This window comes from Oncorhynchus mykiss, chromosome 7 (genome assembly GCF_057628025.1).
Source record: "Oncorhynchus mykiss isolate SJ-2025 chromosome 7, ASM5762802v1, whole genome shotgun sequence".
Lineage (NCBI taxonomy): Eukaryota > Metazoa > Chordata > Actinopteri > Salmoniformes > Salmonidae > Oncorhynchus > Oncorhynchus mykiss.
The window spans coordinates 67,355,874-67,377,140 of NC_143028.1; the positions used below are offsets into that span (position 1 = coordinate 67,355,874).

Genomic DNA, 21,267 nt, shown 5'->3' on the forward strand with positions numbered 1-21,267 from the left:
TATATTAAGTTAAAATAAGTGTTAATTCAGTATTGTTGTAATTGTTATTATTATATATATTAAAAAAAATAAAAAACGTTTTAAAATCAGCCGATTAATTGGTATTGGCTTTTTTTGATCCTCCAATAAATCGGTATCGCCTTGAAAAACCATAATCGCTCGACCTCTAGTTTAGACAGTACAATTATTTTCCACACAATGGCAGCTTGTTCTGTCACAAACTGACATTAGGCGAACTATTATAATTTTAGCAACGTTTTCTGCATATTGCACCCTTAAGGTCCAAGGACCTTATATCTTATTTTCAGAGGTAGTGCTAATTTACTATCTAGCATGCTCTGAACTCCTGTGTGTAACGGAAGGCAGGCAAAAAGGTGTTGTCACTGAAAAGTACAGTATGTGTGTATTTTGAATTTGTTAAATTATTTTGATGTGATATGAAATTAAAGGGCTTTATGTTTCTAGAATCACATCGCAATTGATGATCGACTTCACGTTTAGATAGGAGTATTTTGCTGTTTTGGCGGTCTTCCGTAAACACGCGCTGTAACATGGGGATATGGCCGTGTGGGAACACTAACCCTATAATGGCGTGTATTCATTTAACGTTATGTTTTTTGAAAATTGTTTCTAGCTGATATGAAAGTTAAGGTCCTTATCATGCTACCACAACTGATGCGTGTTAATGTTCAGACCAAGCATCGGTGCTCTTAACAAAACTCCCCCGTACAGAAGACGCCTTCGTCCAATGACTTAGCTACTGTAATGTGCAAAGGAACAGAGTCATGATCAAGGGTTACGATAGTTACCGTAGCTAGCTAAAAAAAAAGAAATATATATATATATATACTAACATCTCCAAAACGCCAAAATACTGACTGCAGTGCCAATCCGTGGCTTAAGAACATATGGTAAATTAGCTAAAGTTAAGTAAAGTTGTCACGCGAAATTGACATCAAAATAGTCATCGATTTCACCAAACAGTGCGATTAGTGTCACATTTCTGTACCGACTTGAGTAGAAAAAAAAGTGGACTTGGCTGGGGAAAAGGATACTTTTTTGTTGTTGGGGAAATGACATTTGGTTAGTCAGCTAACGTTAGCTGCATTGCCAAATGTAGCTAGCTACAGTACATCGACTACACAAATCCATTTCTCTCAAACTTTGATTTGTAATCCACAAATTGCTAACTCACTTCATGGCATATGCATTATTGGGTTGACAGTAAATTACGTTAACTAGCAAGGTAATTTGAATAACGTTTGCTCAACCCGACTGTGCGTGGCAGTTAGTTCACCAGTTTTGATAGCATCGGTAGTTGTATAAGGTAAGCTATAAGACATGTATTCAACTTTACCTTAGAGGTTTGGTACTTTTCTATCGCTCTGAAAGCTGTCTCTGTCAATTTTACGTGCAATACAGTGACGTGGTCTGTATTCCGTCGGCCACAATTCAGTCCATACCTCCCATCCACGGAGAGCGCCGCCATCTTTACCAACCCTCTAACATCGTCTGGGTTTTATGTCCGAGCATATAGATACTCTACCTAGCACAAATTCAAGGGAGGGACTCCCCCAAGGGCTTGTTCTATTTTTTTATTGGGCTTACTTTTTCTTTCCTCTCTAATAACCATATGTAATTTCAGCCCTCCTCAGACTTCACTCCCTCAGTGTATGAATGCTAGAGTTTGTCGTTGTAGAACTCATTATTTTGAGAAGTGAAAGGAATGGATCGAATCAGCTGTGGTCTGTCCACTACTACGTCATAGAAAAATACGGTATCATAATGTCCACTTGGAATTAGTGGAAATGTATGCTGCTGACTGACACCTACAAAGTTTTTATCGTTGTTATTTATTTACTACTGACAGGTATTACTTTAAATTCAAAGATTTTTTCCCATTGCTTTTCACTGACAGGATCCAGATTCTCTCACAATAATTTATAGTGAAAACAATATATATTCATTTTATGGTTTCATAAAGATGAGACCCCCATAGTAAACCAACAAACAATACAAAAAGTTAAAATACTCTCAATAAAGGATTTGTAAAACAGAGTCAGTATAGTACAGTCTATATTAAAAGAACCCAACTTTTTTTTAGAAAGTACAGTCTCTGTTGGCTCTTTTTGTAGAACAAGTCTGTACATTTACTCCACTGAAGTTTATTGTCCAAAAGGACACTCAGCAACAGGCTGATCAAGGCAGTGCCATCAGCGAACTTAACGAGGTGTCTGTCAGTATGGGAACTAGTACAACTATTAGTGTACAAGATGCACAGAAGTGGGGACAAAACATCCCTGGGGAGAGCCTGTGTTGGTATTGCATATATCTGACACATGGGGACCTATTTTGGCTCGCTGTGAGCATTGGCTCAGGAAGTCCAACAGCCACAAAACCAGCCCCCCATCTAAGGAGAAGTCCCGAATGAGTCTCTGTGCCAGAATGTAAGGCTGGATTGTGTTGAAGGCAGAAGAAAAGTCAACAAACAGAACCCTGACATGGGGTACTTGGAGTCAAACAGACAGGCCTGGATGAGATCTTTAAGGTCAGGGCCCTCTGTAAGGCTCACAAAATCATTTTAGACCCAAGTCACCCCCTGTACCTGGACTTTGAATTACTCCCCTCTGGGCGCAGGTATAGGGCACCCCTCAGCAGGAAAAAGAGAACGAGACAATCATTTGTGCCAGGTGTGATATCCCTCCTAAATAGCTCAGGGAATGTTCCCATTGACTCCGTAAGGCCAGCAGGCTAGTCTTTTCTTCTTTTTTATTTCATGTTTTACTTTACTTATTTCTTACTATTATTATTTTTATTGGTGCGTAACTGTTATGAAAGTTGTATTATCAATTTGGTTTTGTATTTAAATGCCACTTTAAATGTGTACATGACACTGCAACAAAATGTCCCCATGGGGACAATAAAGTCAGTAAGTAAGTAAGTAAGTATATTAGAGGCATAATGGCCAAACCAGTAACCATGGAAGAGCAGTCTCAACCTTTTTTGGTTAAATATTTTGCTTATACCAGAGTACCCCCGAAGTACCCCCTTGTGCATTTACCAGTAGGCCTATGTTGTTATGAAGCTCAATGGGGTGTGCTTAGTCCCATCCTGTACTGCTTGTTCACCCACGACTGCGTGGCCAGCAGGTATTGCCCTGGAGGCCGAACTGAGTCATTTCCCCTTAGATAGGCCAGCTGCAAAGTCAAATTTGAGTTTTTTGGTCCTAATTTAAGGTTAGACATTAGGGTTAGCAGTGTGGTTAAGGTCAGGTTTAGGTTTAAAATCAGATGTTATGACTTTGTGGCTGTGCTGGCTAGTGACCTCTCTGCAGAGCTGCCTCCAGACGAAATACGCTAACCTGCGGGTGGCCATGCAAGACAGAAATGGTGCTTTCAAGACAACTGGGAACTCTGGGAATAAACAAGGTAAAATCATGATGTCAGTGACATTCAGGTCGGAGCTCTAGAAAGATGCCAGAGTTTCCGACTTGGAATTCCGAGTTGGATGACAGTTCAAAATTATTTTTCCAATTCGGAGCTTGTTTATTTTTCCAGAATTCCCTAGTTGTCTTGAATTCCCTGAAGTTGTAAATTGTAGATTTCCCAGATCCAAGTTCCCAGTTGCCGGTGATCAGGCCTACCATCATCGTGTCATCCGCAAACTTGATGATTGTATTGTTTCCGCGTACAAAACAACAGGGAACTCGGACTTCTGACTTCAGTGCATTCAAGACAACTGTTAACTCTGAAAAAAAAGAGATCCAAACTGGGATTTCTTTTTGAACGTTCATCAAACTCGGAATTCCAAGACGGAAACTCAGGCATCTTTCTAGAGATCAGAATGTCTGACCCGAAGATCACTGATGTCATGATTTGACCTCAGATTTTTTGGAGTTCCCAGTTGTCTTGAAAGCAAAAAGTGACCTGGCAGTGTGGAAGAGGCTAAATGGACACGCCTGGTGCCTAAGTTGATGACATATGTCACGTAGCAAGAGTCGAGTAGAGACGGAACAGATTTGGTTCACTCAGTCGTTCTGATGAGCCATTCCCAGCTAGCTAGTTGGTGCTTGTGGCTTCAGCAAGAATTTGAAACTTGTCTGCCAAAGTTGGGACTTGGGAGAGTGTTCAGAATCATTCAATTGTTATCGGTGTAATTGTACAAAAAAAAAAATGATTTGTACATTTTCTGTGAAAATAACTTGCCTACAATAAATGTGCTTTAGCTGTAACACTAGCTTGATTTTGGAGACACTATCTAGGTACTTCCCTCTCCTTACTGCAGGAGCAGAGGAGCGTTGATTTTGTGGGGACAGTCGAGTGTAAAAAGGCTACAGAGACAAGCGGGAACCACAGGAACTTCTGTTATGAGTGTGGGGACTAACTGCTGCACGAGACACTCTTCTGTTTCAGCTGTCAGGAATGGAAGAGGAAGAAGGCATTGAAGAAAATGAGGACGGTTGAGGTTGAAATGAATGAAAATGGGGATAAAAAGGGAGATAGGGGGGCGAAGACTGGTGGCAAGTACAAACAGAGTGAGCATTACGCCAGGTCGAGTGCTAGAGGTGAAATGGAAGTTAGTTAGGGCAAGCTAAGTGAAGGGGAAGGTGTGGTAAATTGTATCAGCATATCGATTGCGCAACCAGGGCTGGTAAAACCTTGGATCATTGCTATTCTAACTTCCGTGACGCATATAATGCCCTCCCCTGCCCTCCTTTCTGAAAATCTGGCCACGAATCAATTTTGTTGCTCCCTGCCTACAGACAGAAACTAAAACAAGAAGCTCCCGAGCTCAGGTCTGTTCAACGATGGTCCGACCAATCTGATTCCACGCTTCAAGACTGCTTGAATCACGTGGACTGGGATATGTTCCGCATTGCTTCCAACAACAACATTGACGAATACGCTGATTCGGTGAGCGAGTTCATTAGAAAGTGCATTGAAGATGCCGTTCCCATAGCAACGATTAAAACATTCCCAAACAAGAAACCGTGGATTGATGGCAGCATTCGCGTGAAACTGAAAGCGCGGACCACTGCTTTTAACCAGGGCAAGGTGACCGGAAACATGACCGAATACAAACAGCGTAGCTATTCCCTCCGCAAGGCAATCAAACAAGCTAAGCGTCAGTATAGAGACCAAGTAGAGTCACAATTCATCGGCTCAGACACAAGAGGTATGTGGCAGGGAATACAGTCAATCACGGATTACAAAAAGAAAACCAGCCCCGTCACGGACCAGGATGTCTTGCTCCCAGACAGACTAAATAACTTTTTTGCCCGCTTTGAGGACAATACAGTGCCACTGACACAGCCTGCAACCAAAACCTGCGGACTCTCCTTCACTGCAGTCAACATGAGTAAAACATTTAAACGTGTTAAACCTCGCAAGGCTGCAGGCCCAAACGGCATCTCCAGCCGCGTCCTCAGAGCATGCGCAGACCAGCTGGCTGGTGTGTTTACGGACATATTCAATCAATCCTTATCCCAGTCTGCTGTTCCCACATGCTTCAAGAGGGCCACCATTGTCCCTGTTCCCAAGAAAGCTAAGGTAACTGAGCTAAACGACTACCACCTCGCCCCGTAGCACTCACTTCCGTCATCATGAAGTGCTTTGAGAGACTAGTCAAGGACCATATCACCTCCACCCTACCTGACACCCTAGACATACTCCAATTTGCTTACCGCCCAAATAGGTCCACAGACGACGCAATCTCAACCACACTGCACACTGCCCTAACCCATCTGGACAAGAGGAATACCTATGTGAGAATGCTGTTCATCGACTACAGCTCGGCATTCAACACCATAGTACCCTCCAAACTCGTCATCAAGCTCGAGACCCTGGGTCTCAACCCCGCCCTGTGCAACTGGGTACTGGACTTCCTGACGGGCCGACCCCAGGTGGTGAGGGTAGGTAACAACATCTCCACCCTGCTGATCCTCAACACTGGGGCGCCACAAGGGTGCGTTCTGAGCCCTCTCCTGTACTCCCTGTTCACCCACGACTGCATGGCCATGCACGCCTCCAACTCAATCATCAAGTTTGCGGATGACACTACAGTGGTAGGCCTGATTACCAACAACGACAAGACGGCCTACAGGGAGGAGGTGAGGGCCCTCGGAGTGTGGTGTCAGGAAAATAACCTCACACTCAACGTCAACAAAACAAAGGAGATGATTGTGGACTTCAGGAAACAGCAGAGGGAGCACCCCCCTATCCACATCGATGGGACAGTAGTGGAGAGGGTAGTAAGTTTTAAGTTCCTCGGCGTACACATCACAGACAAACTGAATTGGTCCACCCACACAGACAGCGTCATGAAGAAGGCACAGCAGCCCCTCTTCAACCTCAGGAGGCTGAAGAAATTTGGCTTGTCGCCAAAAGCACAAAAGCACTCACAAACTACAGATGCACAATCGAGAGCATCCTGTCGGGCTGTATCACCGCCTGGTACGGCAACTGCTCCGCCCACAACCGTAAGGCTCTCCAGAGGGTAGTGAGGTCTGCACAACGCATCACCGGGGGCAAACTACCTGCCCTCCAGGACACCCAATGTCACAGGAAGGCCATAAAGATCATCAAGGACAACCACCCGAGCCACTGCCTGTCATCCAGAAGGCGAGGTCAGTACAGGTGCATCAAAGCAGGGACCGAGAGACTGAAAAACAGCTTCTATCTCAAGGCCATCAGACTGTTAAACAGCCACCACTAACATTGAGTGGCTGCTGCAAACACACTGACTCAACTCCAGCCACTTTAATAATGGGAATTGATGGAAATGTACAGTGCATTGCGAAAGTATTCGGCCCCCTTGAACTTTGCGACCTTTTGCCACATTTTTTGTGAAGAATCAACAACAAGTGGGACACAATCAGGAAGTGGAACGACATTTATTGGATATTTAAAACTTTTTTAACAAATCAAAAACTGAAAAATTGGGCGTGCAAAATTATTCAGACCCTTTACTTTCAGTGCAGCAAACTCTCTCCAGAAGTTCAGTGAGGATCTCTGAATGATCCAATGTTGACCTAAATGACTAATGATGATAAATACAATCCACCTGTGTGTAATCAAGTCTCCGTATAAATGCACCTGCACTGTGATAGTCTCAGAGGTCCGTTAAAAGCGCAGAGAGCATCATGAAGAACAAGGAACACACCAGACAGGTCCGAGATACTGTTGTGAAGCCGGATTTGGATACAAAAATATTTCCCAAGCTTTAAACATCCCAAGGAGCACTGTGCAAGCAATAATATTGAAATGGAAGGAGTATCAGACCACTGCAAATCTACCAAGACCTGGCCGTCCCTCTAAACTGTCAGCTCATACAAGGAGAAGACTGATCAGAGATGCAGCCAAGAGGCCCATGATCACTCTGGATGAACTGCAGAGATCTACAGCTGAGGTGGGAGACTCTGTCCATAGGACAACAATCAGTCATATATTGCACAAATCTGGCCTTTATGGAAGAGTGGCAAGAAGAAAGCCATTTCTTAAAGATATCCATAAAAAGTGTTGTTTAAAGTTTGCCACAAGCCACCTGGGAGACACACCAAACATGTGGAAGAAGGTGCTCTGGTCAGATTAAACCAAAATTGAACTTTTTGGCAACAATGCAAAACGTTATGTTTGGCGTAAAAGCAACACAGCTGAACACACCATCCCCACTGTCAAACATGGTGGTGGCAGCATCATGGTTTGGGCCTGCTTTTTTTCAGCAGGGACAGGGAAGATGGTTAAATTGATGGGAAGATGGATGGAGCCAAATACAGGACCATTCTGGAAGAAAACCTGATGGAGTCTGCAAAAGACCTGAGACTGGGACGGAGATTTGTCTTCCAACAAGACAATGATCCAACACATAAAGCAAAATCTACAATGGAATGGTTCAAAAATAAACATATCCAGGTGTTAGAATGGCCAAGTCAAAGTCCAGACTTGAATCCAATCGAGAATCTGTGGAAAGAACTGAAAACTGCTGTTCACAAATGCTCTCCATCCAACCTCACTGAGCTCGAGCTGTTTTGCAAGGAGGAATGGGAAAAAATTTCAGTCTCTCGATGTGCAAAACTGATAGAGACATACCCCAAGCGACTTACAGCTGTAATCGCAGCAAAAGGTGGCGCTACAAAGCATTAACTTAAGGGGGCTGAATCATTTTGCACGCCCAATTTTTCAGTTTTTGATTTGTTAAAAAAGTTTGAAATATCCAATAAATGTCGTTCCACTTCATGATTGTGTCCCACTTGTTGTTGATTCTTCACAAAAAAATACAGTTTTATATCTTTATGTTTGAAGCCTGAAATGTGGCAAAAGGTCACAAAGTTCAAGGGGGCCGAATACTTTCGCAAGGCACTGTATTTGTTAATTGTAGGGGTGGACATGATACTGGAGATCAGAAGTGTCCGGTGCGAGAGAGGCAGGTTGAAATTACTAGGGTTAGTGTAGTGGAGAGGGTGTTGTATCCTGAGGCAGTGAAAAAAGTAGAGGAAGATGGATCAAGGGTTTGGAATCCTGAGAGTATATCCGTGAGTAGTAGATCTGTGCCACCACACAGGGATAGATCAATGAGTGATATATGCTTCAGCAAGGTTGGATTTTTAGCGTTCATAGCTATGGTTATCAACTGTACAGCAAAGATGGAATGTAATTCACAGAAAATAGATGTTGTGGTGGCAGCGGAAATAAGTATTTGAGGGTATGAGATTTGACTTCAGCAGAGTTACAGGTGGTGGTGTCCGTTGGCCTGGGGTAGGGACAGATAGGGTTAAATAGTGGAATAGGGTGGTGGGTTTTAATTACTATTATTATTTATTTCCTTTTAAATTCTTCCATTTTGTGGGTCAAAGAATAATGGATTTATATCCCAGTCTACTTGGTGGCGGTAATGGAACATAAATTGGATGCCAACCGCCATTAAACCTCACCAAAGAAGAAGTACTGCAGGAGAAAAGGACACTGTTCCCTGTATTATTGTGTTGCCAGCTTGCAGCGCAAACTCTCCCCATTGAGCAATGGACTGTATCACAGTGACATCCAGATGCTTACTACCAATATTACGAGTTATTTTTCATGTAGGGTGCTATCCTACTTGAAATATAAACAAGTTTGATGGAAGAAATTGGCCACTTTAGCTACCGACTGCACCATGGGAAGCAACTGCTGCCCAGTGGGATGCAACTGATGTCGGGAAAGCACCTCGATTCAACACCATTGCACTTGTCATTCACACCGGCTTGTTATGTTAGCTAATTGGCATGTCACGGTGACATCCAGATGGTTACCAATACTACAAGTTACTTCTCCCTCTCCCATCAAAATAAACACGTTTTAACTAGCACCGTGATGCTGTTGTTGCCAGCTAGCCAGCCCTGTATATAAACTAGCTAGCTGGGAAGGGCTCATCAGGACAACTGAACCGAATCCATTCATCTCCAGACTTGGCTCTCAGCTACATGACATACATCATCAATTTGGACACCAAGGTGTCTGTATAGCCTCTCCATGGCAGTGTGGTGCCAGGACAGCAACCTCTCCCTCAACGTCAGTAAGACCAAGGAGCTGATCGGGAACTACAGGAAACGCCCCTATCCACCTCAACAGGGCTGTAGGGGAGCGGGTCGAGAGTGTCAAGTTCCTCGGTGTCCAAACCCTACACTGCAAAAAGTGAAATCTAAACAAGCCTAAATATCTCATATTGTTTTATAATTCTCTTAAAATGTCATTTTTTCTTGTTTTTTCATACCAAGCTAAATGATCTAATGTCATTTTTGCGGTGTTATTTACATATTGCATCCTGATTGGCCATATGCGAATGAAGTGGGAATTTAAAGGTTCATGAAGAAAGCGTCTCTCTCATGTGGCTTGTAATGTGAAGCAATGTCAAGTTAGCAATACATTTGCCTTCATGACGATACACCTTTATTTTACTCACGTATTGACAAGTCTGATTACACAATATGGTTTCAGAAGGGGACTAGAACGAGTGTATTTAATAACAGAGTTTAGCTTATCGGGTTAAAAAGTTTTGGTAAGAAAATTGAAGAGGCTAATCAGCATGGAAGACGTCGCAGGAGAAGCGCAGCAGCCACTGGCAGCAGTGGGTAGAGGAAGAGGCCAGGCTCCTGTTCAAGGTGCAGCCGGAGGGGCACAGATACTCACGCAAACAGGCCCAAGTGCTACATTCAGTTTACAGCCACTAGAGCTGTTTGATTTTTCTAAACCGCAAGAATGGACCAAATGAATTAGGAGTTGCGAGCGCTTTTGTCAGGTGAGTAATCTTCACATCTACCGAGGAGAATCAGGAGAACAACCTCATATACTGTTTGGGCGATGAAGCAGGTGACGTTTTGAGGTCCAAACCTAAACAAACTCGAGCAACAACGGTATGGACAAGTAAGAGACAGATTTCATACATTCTTTATTGTGAAAAAGAATGTGATCTATGAGAGAGCCCGCTTTAACATGTGGAGACAGAGGGGAAATTAAACTGGATTATTTTGTCACAGCCGTATATGCCCTAGCATAGCAACTATGGACTTGTGCATGATTAACTAATTCGAGACAGGCTAGTCGTTGGGTTTGCAGACGTGTCTGTCAGAATGGATGCAGCTAGATAAAGATCTCACGCTAGAGAGAGCCATTGAGATGGCAAGGCAAACTGAAGTAAAAAAGCATCAAAGTTGCCTGCGAGGTGACACAGTAACAACAAAAGAGGCATGCTCAGTGGATAGAGTTATGCAGAAAGTCAGCCAGTGTCAGTGCAAACAGAAATTTCAGCGTGAGAGAGCTAGCCATGGAAATGCTAATGACAAAAAGCAGTCATCATCAAGAGCCATAAACAAGGTTTAAGAAGAGGATGATAGCATTTTCCTAGGAACAATAACAGCAGGAGGTATTGATTGATATTTAAGTGATGGACAGAAATGTTAAATTCAAAATAGAAACAGGTGCCGATGTGACTTATCCCAGACAATGTGCTAAATCACATTTTTTGCAGGAACCAGCAAGCCAGCTCTGCAAAAGCCCCCAAAAAACGCTGCTAGGAGCAGAAAGAGCACCGCTGGACGTGATCAGGTGTTCCAAGTGTGGTGCTCGAAGGCAGAAAAGGAGACACTGGAGGACGTGTATGATGTCAGAGATCTACACACAGCTTTACTGGGCAGGCCAGCTATCACAATGCCTGAGCTAGTTGCTCGACTTGACAGCATTGATTTACAGACACTGAAAGAAAGCATCCAAAGCTGTGCAGTGGTCTTGGCACAGTATAACAACCATATACCATCAAGCTGAAACCACGGATTCCTCTGATATGTATTACTTGAGATTCCCCAAATCCTATTGTTAAACTTGCACTAGATGCACTAGAGCCCGTCCGTAGGAACAGACATCACCTCATCTCTATGGATGGACCTGAGAACAACAACGCTACGCAGGAGAAGATTCAAGTGTCTTCACCACTCTAACACACAGATTTTCCAGATCCAGAACTGTCCTCAGCTTTTCTCCTCAGAACAAAGAAACAGGATGCCACTTATAACCCCCCACCCTAGCCTGGGGTTGACCAATCAGAATTCCTTGCAGTACAACTGGGCCAATGGCCAAATAACAAGTATCCTGCTCCAGACTCAATGTACAGAACACAGTACACGTAGCACATGTAGCTCTGAGTTCAGGACTGACGTTCCACAGATTCTAAACAGCTGTTGAACTGAAAACCAACTCCTATTTACATTGACATTTCCCTACTGACCATGAGTACTCTATTTAGTTTTTAGTACTCTCGTCCTCTCATCCTCTGCATTGTGTATTTATCTTCAAAATATTATTTTACCACCAACACACAAGGTAATCATGGATGTACCTGCTACACTCAGAGCAAGGTCTGGGCAAACATTAGTTAAACCTCAAAGACTGGACTTATAAGTCAGCAAACAAGAACAAAAGACTGAGCTTTAAGTAAAAATATACAAAAAACAGCTGACAAGTTGTTACAGTTCTAACTAACCTGTAGGGTAGATTTTGGGTTCAAGTTTACAAAAATTATTTTATGTTCATGACTATGTAACATTTTTCCAGAAGAACTAGTCAGGAAGAGAGACACAATGCAGGTGCTTCTACATCCAGGACCTCTATATAAGGCGGTGTGAAAGGAAGGTCCGGAAAATTGTTAGACTCCAGCCACCCAAGCCATAGACTGTTCTCTCTGTTTCTGCATGGCAAGCGGTACTGGAGCATCGAGTCTGATACCAACAGGCTTCAGAACAGCTTCCATCCCCAAGCCATGACTGCTAAATAGCTAACAAAATGGCTATACGGACTGTCTGCATTGACCCTTTTATTTGTATTTTTGCAGACTATGCACACTCACAGGACTCTACACACTCACTCACACACACAAACTCATACTGACACTCAAACACACATACACACTTGATTTGCCCACACACACACGCACACACATTCATACTGACTCTACACACACGCACACACACTCACTCACATACGATCATCATATATGCTGTTGTTACTCTGTTTATCATACATCCTGATGCCTAGTCACCTTATGCCGATACACACCTACTTACCCTTACCACTCCAGTATCCCTGCACATTGTAAATATGGTATTGGCACTGATCATGGAACTGATGCTGTATATACTGTAGCTTACTTACTTTATCATGTTCTTTCTGATGTGTTTTTGTTCTACTTTCATTTGTTTTATAGTACTACTGATATTGAGTACTGCATTGTTGGGAAAGAGCAAGAAAGGCATTTCACTGTACTTGTGCATGTGACAATAAAACATGAAACTTGAAACTTATTCGCAAGTAAGTACCTTCTGTGGATAGGCCAAGTACCTCCAGGGGTACATCTAGGCTAGCCCAGGTTGACAACCACTGGTGTATAATGCATTTTTTTTTATCAGGCTTGGGAAGTGGACTCAAAAGGTCATTAAAGCACATCTCCTTGTCTGTACACACCGGTACTATCTCTCCCTGCTGTCAGTCCCTACAGAAGGGAGTGTATTTTGATGTGGTGTAGCCTCAGGCAGGGTGTGGGAAAGCCTGTTTGAATCCAGCAGATTACTGGATTCTCTATAGCCTGTCCACCACACCCATCCAGACACACACACACACACGTGCATTTAAGGCTTCTTACTTACTCAAAAAAAACATGAACATACACAAACACAGCGAATTACTTACACTCAAACAAAAAGACAGACAAGAACACACACACACACAGACATACACACACACACACACACACACACACACACACACACACACACACACACACACACCTACCTGAAACAGTCATCCGGACTCAATAAACCAACCAACCAACATACCCAGATGACATATGGTCCTCATTGTCTTACAGGAATTATTGCACAATTACAGTGATAATTAAATATGTTCTACACTCTTGTGGCTTTGAGTCAGTGACTCTTATCACAGAGTGAAATTCAGATAATCTCATATGACTACATTGATTACAGTCACGTCCTCGCAAATTATTACATTTCCTCTGCAGCGTGCCCGTTCTTTGATGACGCAAGTGCTCATTGTCCCAGGTTGTCAGTACTGTGTGGGGACAGAAGAGGTCCTGAAGACTGCTCCTATCCCAGCCAGGCACCCATGCCTGGCACATAATGTGCAATGGATGGGATTGGACTAATTCACTTAACAGCCATTGTTTTTACGACAGCCTAAGCCATCCTACAGCATCTACTGTACACTGTGTCACGGAAGAAAGCAACAAGGCTTTGGGCATAATTCAGTGACATTTGCATAATGTTAGACAAAGAAAGACATCCGTTTGAGTACTCCTCTCTTTGTTTAGGTTGATTTTAAAGTGAAAGTGATCATGACATTGACCTAAATATGGCAAACTAATAATAAAACACATAGCCTAACCCTAAATTGTCTTTGTCACTTTTTTATCCAAAATGGCTTCTTTGGAATCATTAGGCTAATTTCACAATGTGTTGTGAATACCAGCAGGTAAAATTAAGCACAGGGATTCTTGACAGCTGGGAAATGTGCATCACAGAGAGACCGGTTGTGGCTGAATGGCCTATATCCATATGTACATAGTAGAACTCTTTTCTTACGATTGTCATTCATTTTGTAATACACACTCTCCTTCTCCACCTGTCTGGCACTCAGACTCTCCTCCCAACTGATTCTAGTTTGAGGGACAAGAAAAGTCAATCATTAATCACTGTGCTATTTGGACAGGTTCCCTCATCGGTGATAATCAACAACAGCACATGCTCACTGGACTGCCGCTGAAGCCGCTAATCAGTACACAAAGAGATAAAGATGTTCTTTCTCCATTGCCAATACCCAGAGGTGCTGTTAATGAATGGGTTATGCCCCAGAACTGAGGTCAATTCTAGGATATTGATGTTTCATCACAAGCCTGAATTTGTCTTGGAAATAGCATTTGTAAGACATCCAGAATGTGGATATATTAATTTGTGTTTCCCCCCACCTTCACAGGGTTTTACTAAAACCACTTCCCACATGAAAAAATACTATAGTACAGTCGTGGCTGTACTACAGTTTTGAGAATGACACAAATATTAATTTTCACAAAGTCTGCTGCCTCAGTTTGTATGATGGCAATTTGCATATACTCCAGAATGTTATGAAGAGTGATCAGATGAATTGCAATTAATTGGAAAATCCCTATTTGCCATTCAAATTAACTGAATCCCCCAAAAACATTTCCACTGCATTTTAGCCCTGCCACAAAAGGACCAGTTATCAGTTATTCTCTTGTTAACACAGGTGTGAGTGTTGATGAGGACAAGGCTGGAGATCACTCTGTCATGCTGATTGAGTTTGAATAACAGACTGGAAGCTTCAAAAGGAGGGTGGTGCTTGGAATCATTGTTCTTCCTCTGTCAAACATGGTTACCGGCAAAGAAACACATGCCATCATCATTGCTTTGCACAAAAAGGGCTTCACAGGCAAGGATATTGCTGCCAGTAAGATTGCACATCAATCAACCATTTATCGGATCATCAAGAACGTCAAGGAGAGCGGTTCAACTGTTGTGAAGAAGGCTTCAGGGCGCCCAAGAAAGTCCAGCAAGCGCCAGGACCGTCTCCTAAAGTTGATTCAGCTGCGGAATCGGGCCACCACCAGTACAGAGCTTGCTCAGGAATGGCAGCAGGCATGTGTGAGTGCATATGCACGCCCAGTGAGGCGAAGACTTTTGGAGGATGGCCTGGTGTCAAGAAGGGCAGCAAAGAAGCCACTTCTCTCCAGGAAAAACATCAGGGATAGACTGATATTCTGCAAAAGGTACAGGGATTGGACTACTGAGGACTGGGGTAAAGTAATTTTCTCTGATGAATCGCCTTTCCGATTGTTTGAGGCATCCGGCAAAAAGCTTGTCCGGAGAAGACAAGGTGAGCACTACCTTGTAAACTCTTTGAACCCAGTAAACTCTTTGAATACATAGTGGACCATCACGATGACTCTGATGAAGACACCAATCACAGCGCAGATGGATACACAATGCACCTGACAAGTTTAGAGTTCTGCTTCCTGCTATGTGCGTTCTACTCCATATTTGCATACTCCGACATGCTGTTTGGAATATTGCAGAACAGGGAGTTTGACATGCAGACTTCTGCAACACCACAGAAAGGGAAAAAGGGAAATTCGATTCCATCTACGAGGACACTGTGAGTGAGACCAGAGTTCCAAGGGGGTGCAGGACACATATGCAAGGAGACGTTCGCGGGCAGTACCAACAGCTACACAGTGCGATCATCAACAACATTGTCACTCAGCCAAGAAACAAGTTCAATGTGTCACGTTCGTTGGAATGAATATCGGACAAAGTGTTATGGGATTTTTTATGAATAATGACTAAATGATGTATACATTTAACAAAGAACTATAACTTAACAGAATACTACCCTGTCACTGTATGATTATATGAATCTTATTAGAATCATAACACTAAATCTGATGTGTGTAGTTTTAGTCAAGAATTAGAACAAGGACTTTCTGTTCCTTGTTAGAAACAAATGGAGCTGTCGTCAGACCGGCTGGAATACTGTGTTCCTTACAGGACATTCTGTCCCTACCCAGGGAGTGGAGAGACCTTGGGCTTGTAGTAGATTGTTTAACAGGTGGCAGACAATGTGAGAAGACTTGTGAACTATATTGCCAATGTATCTGAGAGGAGGAGGGACATTTGTGACGAAATGTGAGGTATATAGACCAATGTACAGGAAATAATAAGGGGAACGTTCCCATGAATAAACATTTGACTATTGTAGCTGGGCCTCCGCCTGATTCATTTCAACCAGTTTCCTATAAATTCTGGGTTTCAGGCTGAGAGTAATATAATTAAATTGGGTTATGAACATTGAGAACAAAATTCTCATGACACCAAGGCTGTTGAGTTCCACATAATTTTAATGAATAAAGTGAAACTTAGCAAAGACAAAAAACAAATAAACAATAAACTAACAACGAACCTTGACTACAGAGATGCTACGTGCAATAACTCAAAACAATATCCCATAACACACAAGTGGAAAAAATGCTACTTAAGTATGATCCCCAATTAGAGACAACGAAAGCCAGCTGCCTCTAATTGGGAATCATACCAAAACACCAACATAGAAAAAACAAACTAGAACCCCACATAGAAAATATAAACTAGACTAAACCCCTCGCCACGCCCTGACCTACTCTACCATAGAAAAGAAAGGCTTTCTATGGTCAGGACGTGACAGTACCCCCTACCCCACCCCCCAAAGGTGCGGACCCCGACCGCAAAACCTGAAATAAAAAGGGAGGGTTGGGGGGGGGGGGTGTCTAGTGTCGGTGGCGGCTCTGGTGCGGGGCGAAGTACCCGCTCATCCCGCGGATCCGCCAACATCGGGGGCGGCTCTGGTGCGGGACTGGACGCCATGTCTAGACTGGGCATCGGCGCAGAGAAAGACTCCTGCCATGGAGCTGGACTGGACGCCGTGTCTGGACTGGGCATCGGCGCAGAGAAAGACTCCTGCCATGGAGCTGGACTGGACGCCGTGTCTGGACTGGGCATCGGCGCAGGGGGAGGCTCCTTCCATGGAGCGGGACTGGACGCTGTGCCTGGACTGGGCACCAACGCAGAAGAAGACTCTGGCCTTGGAGCTGAACTGGACGCTGTGCTCAGACTGGGCATCGGCGCAGGGGAAGGCTCCGGCCATGGAGCTGGAGGTTCCGAACCGTTGACCGTCTCAGAAGGTTCCGGACCGTGGACCGTCTCAGGAGGTTCCGGACCGTGGACTGTCTCAGGAGGTTCCGGACCGTGGACCGTCATTGGAGATTCCGGACTGTGGACCGTCGCCGGAAGCTCTGGACTGGGAACCGTTGCCGGAAGCTCTGGACTGGGGATCGTCGCAGGGGAAGGCTCCGGCCATGGAGCTGGAGGTTCCGAACCGTTGACCGTCGCAGTAGGTTCCCGGACCGTTAACCGTCTCAGAAGGTTCCGGACCGTGGACCGTCTCAGGAGGTTCCGGACCGTGGACCGTCATTGGAGATTCCGGACTGTGGACCGTCGCCAGAAGCTCTGGACTGGGAACCGTTGCCGGAAGCTCTGGACTGGGGATCGTCGCAGGAAGCCTGGTGCGGGGGGGCCGGCACTGCTGGTACCGGACTGGTGACACGCACCTCAGGGAGAGTACGAGGAACAGGCACAGGACGTACCGGACTGGGAAGGCGCACTGGAGGCCTAGTGCGTGGAGCCGGGACAGGTGGCGCCAGACTATTGACACGTACTTCAGGGGGAGTGCGGGGAGAAGGCACAGGATGTACCTGACTGGGAACACGCACTTCAGGGAGATTATGAGGAGCAGGCACTGGACGTACCAGACTGGGAAGGCGCACTTGAGGGAGAGTGCGAGGAGCAGGCACAGGACGTACCGGACTGGGGACACGCACTTCAGGGAGAGTGCGAGGAGCAGGCTCAGGACGTACCGGGCTGTGGAGATGTACTGGAGACCTGGTGCCTATAGCCGGCATCAATGGTACCAGTTCGATGACACACCTCGCCCGGTAGGTGCGAGGAGCTGGCACAGGACGTACTGGGCTGTGAAGGCGCACTGGAAACCTGGTGCGTATAGCCTGCCTGCATCAATTGTACCGAAACTTATAACACACTTCTCAGGACGAGTACGGGGATCTGACTCAGGTGGCATCGGACGGCTAACACGCTCCTCAGGGCGAATGCCATGCATACTACACCAAACCAACAGCTCTCTCGCTTCACTCTCCTCCAATTTATCCAACAACTCCTCGAAGGTCTCTAACTCTCCCCTCCGTTCACTCTCCTCCAATTTATCCAATAACTCCTCGACGGTCTCTGACTCACCCCTCAACTTCGCCGACCACCCTGTGTGCCTCCCCCAAATATTTTTTTGAGGCTGCTTCTTGGGCTTGCATCGTGGCCGCGAACCCTGTCGTCGTCGCTGTCCTCCATTCTCTCCTTGTCGTCTCCCGCCATGGAAGGTGATCCAGTCCTGCCAGGATTTCTTCCCAAGTCCAGGATCCCTTCCCATCCAGAATCTCTTCCCAAGTCCAGGGTACTTCCTCCTCCTGGGCACGCTGCTTGGTTCTTTGTTGATGGGATATTCTGTCACGTTCGTTGGAATGAATATCGGACTATGTTGAGTTCCACATAATTTTAATGAATAAAGTGAAACTTAGCAAAGACAAAAAACAAATAAACAATAAACTAACAACGAATCGTGACTACAGAGATGCTAGGTGGAAAACTTTAAACAATATCCCATAAGGTGGTAAAAATGCTACTTAAGCATTATCCCCAATTAGAGACAACGACGTGACAGGACGTGACACAATGACCATGAAAGGCTCATGTTTCTTGCCCTCCTTGACCCACAAAAGTTCCCAATATATAGGGAAACACCAAACTTTCCAAACGATATGTTCTCAAGTCTTGAGGAAAGCTATGAGAGGATCTGCAGAGATCCAAATACAGGTGTGCCAAGCTTGTAGCGTCATACCCAAAAATATTAGATGCTATAATTGTTGCCAAAGGTGATTCAACAAAGTAATGAGTAAAGTGTCTGAATACTTATGTAAATGTCATATATCCGGTTTAACCAATATATATAAATTAGCAAAAAATTCTAAACCTGTTTTTGCTTTATCATTATGGGATATTGTGTGTAGATTGATGAGGGGAAAAAAACAAATTGATACATTTTAGAATAAGGCTGTAACGTAACAAAATGTGGAAAAAGTCAAGGGGCCTGAATACTTTCCGAAGGCACTGAATACCATTGTTATAAACGTTTTTGTAGATTTGACATAGAAGTGGAGGCTTTCTCCTTAAGGAAACCTACTGGAGAAATAATTTGCCATAACCTGTAGGTAGGTAGGACTGGGGTCTGAACGAATAACCTGTAGGGAATATATGCAAATAAAATCATTTAGTATTTACTATAGATAAACAAGTGTGATGTTTTTGTGGACTGTAGTGTTCTTGAGAACATTATTGTAGTATTTACTACCGTGTTCTTTTGTTGATAATACTGTAGTTTTTACTATAGTATTCTACAGTATACTACAACAGTATATATTAAGTACTACACATGATCAAGGGATACTACAATTTGTAGTATAGTATTCTGCAGTATACTACAGTTTACTACAGAATTCTATAGCAAACTGTATTATGTTTTCATATGGGTTTATAGGCCACCTTTGTACTTATTCTGAAATTGAGACCCTCAAGAGTTTCAGATTCTTGTCCAGGTCCTTATTGCAATGACGATTTGTTCTCAGTTGGCCCAATAATAGATTTGACAGAATTATTGGGGGAAAAAAGTGTGCTCAATGATGAATTTTCTTGTGGTCGTGTTTATTGAGATGTATCGTTCTCAAAATATGTTTTCTGTCAGAATAATATGGCACTTTGACAGAACCACATTTAAAGAACCACATTTACATTAATCAGTCACCGTATGCTGCTAGCCATCATGCTAGAAGCTGCAAGGTGAGGTACAACTGGTCTAACCTAGTCATATCATGTAATGAGAAAGTAGAAAGTAGGCTAAGGACCTAGAGAGTCCGTGATCCTACATCTGTGTTTGTTTTCTTATCAACAGTTTAGCATTATTGAGTTAAAAACTAGTGGTATAGGACCCCTGTCAGCATTCTTCTAGTAGCATGTCAAAATCACTTATCCCTTTAATCAGTGTTTAACGTTAATCAGTGTATAAAAAGGAACTGTAGCTGTTTGTTTGATGATTAAACCAACAGATATGCAGATAGCATACAGTGCCTTCCGAAAGTATTCATACCCCTTGATTTTTTCAAAATTTTGCTGTGTTACAAAGTGGGATTAAAATGTTATTCTTGTGAAAGTGGAAGAAAAATTTGAATATTTCTAAACATGTTATGAAAAATAACACTCAGAATAGTCAGCTTTAATTTGATGGTATTTTCTTTCATATCGTTTAGAAATGACAGCTTTTTTTGTTCGTGGTCCCCCATTTTAGAAGAGCAAAAGTATTGGGACAAATGCACTTACGTGTATTTAAAGTAGTAGGAAATTAAGTATTTGGTCCCATAAGTTTACAGCCAAAAGGAGAAAAAATGCATTACTGTCCTGTCACATCTGCTCCTGCAATGCCCTCTACTGCTCATCCTGTGTCTCCTTGACCTGTGTCACGTTCGTCATAACGAGGAGACCAAGACGCAGCGTGAGATGAATACATTATTTTTTATTTAAACGAAGAACACTAAACAAACGAAAGTGAAGCTTTACACACAAGTGCTGACATGCAACTACACATAGACAATAACCCACTAAACCAAAATGGAAAATGGCAACCTAAATAGGATCCCCAATCAGAGACAACGATAAACAGCTGTCTCTGATTGGGAACCAATTCAGGCCACCATAGACATACATTTACCTAGACAAACCAAAACCCCATAGATATTCTTAAAACCCTAGAGAAGACAAAATCACACATACCACCCTTGTCTACCCTGACCTAACCAAAATAATAAAGAAAACAAAGATAACTAAGGTTAGGGTGTGATAACCTGCCGCCACTCCCCCAGTACTCTTTCCCACTCTCTCTCTCTCTCTCTCTCTCTCTCTCTCTGTGTGTGTGTGTGTGTGTGTGTGTGTGTGTGTGTGTGTGTGTGTGTGGGCGTAGACAGGTGTGCTGGAGTCAGAGCAGATCCCCACCAGCTCACCTGTTC

At 43.7% G+C, this 21,267-nt stretch overlaps 1 protein-coding gene and 1 long non-coding RNA gene across 7 annotated transcripts in view; one reads left to right on the top strand and one right to left on the bottom strand.

Moving 5' to 3' along the window:
- Positions 1-1,766, bottom strand: part of ell2 (elongation factor for RNA polymerase II 2) — a 36,543-nt gene extending 34,777 nt beyond the window's left edge. For 3 of the 6 annotated variants that reach the window (XR_016497424.1, XM_090241817.1, XM_090241818.1), the window contains exon 1: positions 1,464-1,733. Coding sequence is in view for 2 of the 6 variants with exons in the window: in XM_021610542.3 (XP_021466217.3) it covers positions 1,358-1,489 (132 nt within the window). In the remaining 4 variants the exon portion in view is untranslated. Of the gene's footprint in view, positions 1-1,357 lie in introns of all 6 variants that reach the window. The other 3 variants (XR_016497423.1, XM_021610542.3, XM_036984042.2) reach the window with 2 other exon arrangements.
- An 8,067-nt stretch (positions 1,767-9,833) lies between these two features.
- On the top strand, positions 9,834-12,826 carry LOC149982648 (uncharacterized). The gene is made up of 2 exons (XR_016497539.1): positions 9,834-10,272; positions 11,002-12,826. It is a non-coding gene; the product is annotated as an uncharacterized LOC149982648 (long non-coding RNA).
- Positions 12,827-21,267: the final 8,441 nt, after the last annotated feature.